Raw genomic sequence first — 7,408 nt, 5'->3', positions numbered from 1 at the left:
GAGAGAGAGAGAGAGTCTTATATATCGGCGAAATTTTTTCCGTCGTCGAGGCGCGATGCTCTTTGAGCTCCGTCGATGTCCGACAGCGATAGATGATACCCTCATCGCGTAAGACTTCCTCCGCGAACTCACCATCTAATTATATCGTTTCCTTCTAAAATCCGCGTCATCGCATTTTCAGAGACGCGATTCTCATCGTCTCACGGTTTTTATTTATCTCCACGGGATCGAATGAATCTCCTTCGTAAGAGAAGGTACGATAAATGACTTTTGAGCTAATCACACTAGCGGTCGCCGTTTGAATCGCAATTGGTTATTATTTTTCAACCTATCAGAGCAAAGCAGTCACCGATCGAGATTAGTGACTACTAATTTAGACAATGCTCCATTTTATAATATTCAATCGTGGTTGACTTCATTAGCCAATCATATAAAGTGTTGTGATTTAGTTATGCCTTGAGATATTACTACTTTCTCGTTGCACACTCAATACTTTAACTTAAGATCTAGTTACGTTAATATCTTCACAAATTTTTGAATGTTAAACAAGATAAGAGAGAGTACTTCCTAAAATTTTTTAGTGTAAATCTTACTTTTAAAAATTGAAAATCGAGTCACTTTTTTAAAATTGACTTAATCTTCATAGACTTCCTGCTTTAATTTCGCATTAAACTTGATTTTTTCATTTTCAATTATTAACATAATTTGACAGTGATGTAGATCACCGTTTCTTTTATTCATTGACTATGTCTGTAACTGTATTGCGATTATTAACTTTAAGATGAAATATTTAATGACTATTGTAATTGTCGGTTACATCACATTGTAGAATTCCTAGACATTCATTACCAGCCATCCTTTCAACTGAAGAGTTTATTTTATAATGGAAGAATGATCACAATATTCGACCGGATAACAATTTACTATAATTATTTTTCTTTTAGTTTAGACTGCAAATAAGATAGCAACTAGGATAGCAACCTATACATACAATTGTTAACTCTTTTTATTTGAGATAAAACTTTTTCAAAGCAAACTGCGCACCATCAACAGCATTAATTTTCAACTGCCTATTTGTTATATATTTTTCAATTTTTAATGTTTAGAGGACTTATTTTCTTTTTAAAAATATAAAATTGATCAAAGAAGCGACATTATATAATATATATATTCGATTTGTTTTAATTTAATATTCTTAATTAAAGTATTAAACTTAAGATTCAGAAATATTTTGAATAAATTTGATGCTTGTGATAAATCAATGATAGATTTGCGGATATATGAACTTATAAATTTTGACAATATTTGAAACAAATAATTATTATTAGTATTATTATTATCCAGTAGTATTATTATCCATATAATATGGATTTTTCTGTATATATTTATCCATTGAAGAGAGGGAGAAAAAACGAAGATACTGAGTGCAAAAAGTGCAAGCAACACGACAAGATATATGTAGTGTTTCGAAGAAAAAATTAGATTTAATATTTTACATTTTAAAAAATATTTAAAGTTTTATTGTAAAAGAGAGAGAAGTAGAGATGGAAGACGGAGTTTTGCGGTCCACGACCAGCTTTTATAAAACGCGACCAACCTACTTTCATGCATCGAGAATCGAATTAAAGACCGGTACCGAAGTGAATGCGCGTATCGCCCACAATAATTAGTTGGTTTAAGGCTCGCCATTTCGAGAAGATTCATCGATCGAGAAAGGCACATTTTGCTGCACGTTTAATCCGCGCTTATTCTTTTTTTTATCTGCCTAATATTTCTGTCAGTCATATTATATTACTATTATTTTGTATTCATAATGCACTTTGAACAGATATTTAAATTTCTTAAATATTTTATATACATATACTTAAAATATAAAATAATAGTTCAAGTATTTTAATATTTTGTTTAATTCTGACAAAATATAAGTCTGGAAAAATATTTTGAAAAAACGTTGAGAAGAATCAATGAGATTCTTTTAGATTTTCCATTTATGATCCCAGTTTACAAAGCATTACACTTCTGATCTAAATCTTCATAGATTTTGTAATCTGTAATTTCAGAATCTGTAATTTTTGTCCTTTTGAAGAAAATCGAACTAGATTCTAATTTGATTCCAAAAAGTTTTCTATGCGGAATATTATCAGGCACATTTATAACAGTTTTGCTGACGTCTCATCTTTTGCACTTGCAATAATTTAAATTGAATTAAATCTCGACCGATTCGACGGAGTGGGGAGGAAGGAGACGCTCTTTTCATCCGAGAGATCATGATGAATAAACCATGGCACACGAGAACGGATGTAGGAATTTTTTTCGGACGATATTTATGCACTGACACGAACACTTTCGAGTTAAGTTTGCACACAGAAAGGAACGACTATTCTTAAATCAAAAATATTGTAATCTTGCTGCAAAGATTTTAGTCTTAATTGAATTTGTTGATGAAAATATTACTTTACATTCAAGGCTCAATCAAAATCTTACAACAATACTAAAATCTTTAAAACAAGATTTTTGTTTATATGAACATATTATTTGATATAAGAATAATCTTTTCTGTGCAATAGAATTTAAGTTTCAAGTCCTGAAAAATTCACCAACCACAGTCGAAAGTGAGAACAATCGATTGATCGATTTTTTATAGTTTAAGGCTTGAAACTTAAGTTTTATGTCTTGAAATCTCGTTACAGATGCTGCTTCAAGTGGCATCAATAAGATTTTAAGACCTAAAACTTAAGAAATTGTTCAATTGCAACCGAAAGTGAGGAGAACAATCGATTATGATTGATCAATATTTTAAAATTTAAAACTGAAGTTTTACATCTTAAAATCTCATTGTAGACGCTGCTTTAGGTCGAGCCGTTGAAATTGCACTCAGTGCGCCTGCTCCGGCGCAAACCGACCGAACGGAACTAATTTAAGAAATCCTATGTCGTGCCTGTCGGTTTGCGCCAGTTCACAGGTTAAAATAGATGCGTGAAAGTCGTCGGGCGTCGCGGCCGGCCAGGCCCGAGGCTTTTCCAAAGTGTCTTTCAGTCTGGGACAATCGTTCGCGAACGCTGTTGATTTGTTGCGCGGATCAATCATCGTTATCCTCATCATTATCATCGTCATTGGCGGCGACGTTTCTTCGGTCGGATCAAATTTCAATACCTAGAGATCCAAATCTCACGAATTCAAGGCGATTCATTCCCCAACCTCGCCATCGACCTCTGAACGTCACCGCGACCGAAAAGGAGATCATCGAACATCATATGCTCGCTCATCGACGGCAATAACGACGTTCTCGTCGTCGCCATCTCATCGCGTCGATAAGCTCGTCGATGATGCGATTCTTCTCATTGTCGTTGTTGCGCATCGTCGCGTTTACGCCGTGTCGTATCTACGCCGCGTTTGGCAGGGATTTGGCAGATTTATAAATAAATACTGAATCAGTGCCCCGTGCGCTCGTATGCGCGGCCATCGGAAACTCGAGCCATCTGAAGATGTGAGTTGCACGTGCGCGCGCGGTACAATTCACGCGAAACATGGGCGATCGAAGAAGTGACGACGGCGGTGGCAGCCGTGCCAGAAGCGGCACGAGATCCAAAAGCCGTAATCGACGGGGATCCCGAGATCACGGTATGCGCGCTGTTCTGGACTTGGCACGTACGTCGATACGCGTCGAGAGCGTTCCCCGTTGAATGAATGCTTCTAAAAATCCAGAAAGATTCAGCTGTCTGCCTTGAAGGAAAGCTCGCCGAAGGAAAGAAACGAACCAAGTGCGAATGTTTCGTTCCTTTCTCTCGAGCTTTTGATCTGATCGTTGATAATAATCGATAAGATAGGTGGATAAATGTAGTGGAACGATTGTGAATGACTGCGTTTAGCAGAGGAAGCAACTTTGTAACTGTCATCAGATTTTTTTTATATGATTGGTTCGTACGTTTAGATCCAGTGAAGATCTGCGGACAAGATCTTATCATATTCTCTAAATCTTTTGAGTGAGTTGTTACTCTCTAAAGAATGAAATCTCATTCTTAATGATTGAAAATTGAACATTAAAAATTACTTGCTGTTTTTAAGAGTTTAATTAATATCAAATTATTAATATTCTTATAAAATACTTATTAGCATAAAAAAATTATTAAATTATTTGTCAATGTTACTATTCTGGTTTTGTTCATGATTACATTTTAAGATAGAAAATTATTTCGATCTACAGAATTGGATGTATAGATAAATTCTTATCAAAATATTTTCAAAGTCAAAGCACTAAGCTTTGACCGAATATAAGATTTCTCTTGTTTAATTAGATTCAAGACAGACTCAATTTTTTCTCTTTAGAGAAAATTTACTTCATTTACTTCAAAGAATTTAGAGAGTATTAAAAAATTTTGCAGTTGGAAAGCTGCTTTTTCTGCTGAAAATGCAGCTAATGTATTGCATTTCTCAAAATTACACGCGATCTCCCGTGATATTCATATTTCCGTATAAGTGTCTCACCAGTGTATTTTTTTTTTCTGTTCTCCAGGTAAAGCTATGCAGAAACAAAAAAGCAAAAATAAAGTGAAACTCCGCGAATTGAATCGTAAAGGCGCGGAGAAGGAAGGCACGGACATGGATGCCTTTGTAAATACCGTATCAACAGCGAAAACAGCGGAGATCAAGCAAGATAACAAGGAGCAGCACGCACCCGCCCCGAAAGATAGTAACAAAGAATCTAGTAGAGAAATCAGTAAGGACATTAAAGAAAAGGACAATTATGAATCGAAAAAGGAAAAGGAAATTTTGCCAATTCACGCGAAAACCGAGAAACACGTGTCCATGGAGGTGTCTAAGGACAACACTCCTGTACAACAGGCATCTCACGTTGTAGAAAAGCCTCCGACCAGCAAGGAATCCTCAACAAAGTCGGAAGATAATACGTTTAATGCTCTTCCTGCGACAAATCCCAATGACGTCGTCGATCACGCGGCGGTTATCGAAGAGATGCACTTGGAAGCAATGGTCGCGCAGAAAAATGAAGAAAATTTTAAAGTGTCAGCTCTTCATGCGTCGAACGACGAAAAAGCAACGACGATTCCATCTGTGAATACAGAGAAAAAGCAAGAAATCGAGGTTTCCAGTGATAGCGGTAATACCTCGGCCGAAATTGCTGCACCTAGTGTTAATAAGGCGGCTCCTCCATTACTCAAGTATTTGTACAAAGAGGGCCAGTGGAGCCCGGTCAACATGACCGGAAGGAAGTCCTATGATCGGGAATTCCTGTTACGTTTACAGTTTGATCCTAACAGTAAACAAAAGCCAGCTAATCTACCAAATTTACAAGCTGTTTTGAAAGATAGCTTACAGGTATGAGCATGTTATTCCTTCGTATATATAATTTATGTAAGCTTCAACACACACACACACACACACACACACACACACATACACAATTATCATTTTATACGTATGTCATGTTTTGATTTTTACAGAATACGCATAATACTATGGACCTGAGGGCTTTTAAGGATGCTAATATTACTAGGCATGATTCGTTAATGCCAGGATTTGCAAAGGCAAATATAAGTACACGTCCGGTAAGTAAAATTAAAATAAAACGCTTGCGATGATTTCTTATTATACGGAAGAAAAAAGAAAGACAAGATAAATGATGCCGCATAACGAAAGTAGTGATCTGAAATCTTTTGATGAATAATCCATTCTGATTAAAACATTCATTTTTTGTGATATTATTCTATTGATTGTCTTAGCTTTGATACATGATATAGATGAGATTTTTTTAATCCTGTTTTACAGCCACCAACGAGTCGTAAAAGTGAGAGTCGGGGTAAACCAAAACCGAATAAGCCAAATGTAATAACATTTTCATTGTCATTAAGAGAAGACGTGAAGCTAAGGGAAACAGAAAATGCATGGAAACCGACGAGATTAAAGCAGATTAATCAAACTGAGGAAGAGGCGAAAACGGAAGCCCTTTATAAAAGAGTACGAAGCGTATTGAATAAACTCACTCCGCAAAAGTTTAACACATTAGTTGAACAGGTTCGAAGTTTACCGATTGATACGCAAGAACGTTTACAAGGAGTCATTAATCTCGTTTTTGAAAAAGCTGTCGACGAACCCAGCTTTTCCGTTGAGTATGCGTTGTTGTGCAAAGAACTGGCCCAGATGGAAGTTGCAGGCTACGAGGGTCAAGATAGTTCCGTTAGCTTCAAGAAACTTATTATTACACGTTGCCAAAAAGAATTCGAAAAGAATCCAATTGATGATGTCGCGAGAAACCGAAAGCTAAAAGAAATTGATGATTGTAATGATCCGGTAAGCATCTTGCATTATATATTTTGTTTTTATTTTGTTTTCTCTAATAGGTTATGTGATTTTTATATAATCTAATTGTTTTATTATCTTTATTAGGAAAAAAAGAAAGAACTCCAGTTGGCACTTGAAGAAGAGGAGCGTAGGATACGAATTAAATCTGTAGGAAATATCAGGTAATTTTTTTATCCAACATATTTATGTCATTAAAATATGTTTAAAATTATTTTATATAATTGTATAAATATAATATGTTTATAATTATTTATAATTTTGTATGATACAAAATCTTTATCAAATTATGATTTTCTAACTTATTCGTTTAGATTCATTGGCGAGCTGTATAGACAGCAGATTTTGACAACGAAAATTATGCACCGATGTATTCGTCATCTACTAGATCAGAACGACGAAGATAATTTGGAGTGTCTATGCAAACTGTTAACAACGATTGGCAAAGATTTGGAATTGAAAGGACAGCAGGCTAATACTGATGTAAAAAATACTGTTTTTATTATTCATGTTTAATTGAAACGTTTATGTTGGAAATATTCCATAAATGTTTCAATTAACGCGCGTGTTGGCGCGTATTGTAGATATGTATTTAGATAATATATATTATTTAAATTTATTTCTTATTTATTTTTTTTACTAATAGGAGATGCAAGAATACTTCAATAGAATGCAAGAGATTGTTGCTCGAAAAGGCCACAGCAAAATTAGTTCTAGGATTCGTTTTATGCTTCAAGATGTTATCGATTTAAGAGCAAATAAATGGATTCCGAGAAGAAATGATAACAATCCTAAAACAATAGATCAAATTCAAAAGGAAGCGGAATCCGAAAGACTAGACATGCAAGTGAACAGCGTTCCGTTAAATACTGCACGAAAAGACGATCGTAATAACGATAGGAAAAGAAATCGTGGACTAGGTGGTCCTACTGACGATGGTTGGAGTCAACCAGTAGGAAGAGTAAGACCTGCGACATATTCAGTAGAAACTGCAAAATTGAAAAATAAACCGGTTAGTTATTTGAGTTCATATTCTCATGTTCATATTAATTCATATTATCATGTTAAATAAAATTTTTTTTGTAGAGTTACT

At 35.0% G+C, this 7,408-nt stretch overlaps 1 protein-coding gene across 1 annotated transcript in view; it reads left to right on the top strand.

Annotated features, from left to right (window-relative positions):
- LOC105621295 (treacle protein) overlaps positions 1-7,408 on the top strand; it is a 39,623-nt gene that overhangs the window by 27,107 nt on the left and 5,108 nt on the right. The window contains exons 8-13 of the mRNA XM_012202761.1: positions 4,514-5,334; positions 5,460-5,564; positions 5,785-6,306; positions 6,403-6,479; positions 6,630-6,798; positions 6,962-7,327. Of these exons, the coding sequence (XP_012058151.1) occupies positions 4,514-5,334; positions 5,460-5,564; positions 5,785-6,306; positions 6,403-6,479; positions 6,630-6,798; positions 6,962-7,327 (2,060 nt within the window). The remainder of the gene's footprint in view (positions 1-4,513; positions 5,335-5,459; positions 5,565-5,784; positions 6,307-6,402; positions 6,480-6,629; positions 6,799-6,961; positions 7,328-7,408) is intronic.

Source organism: Atta cephalotes (assembly GCF_000143395.1).
Source record: "Atta cephalotes unplaced genomic scaffold scaffold00032, whole genome shotgun sequence".
Taxonomy (NCBI): domain Eukaryota; kingdom Metazoa; phylum Arthropoda; class Insecta; order Hymenoptera; family Formicidae; genus Atta; species Atta cephalotes.
This window is presented reverse-complemented; position numbering and strand designations above follow the sequence as displayed.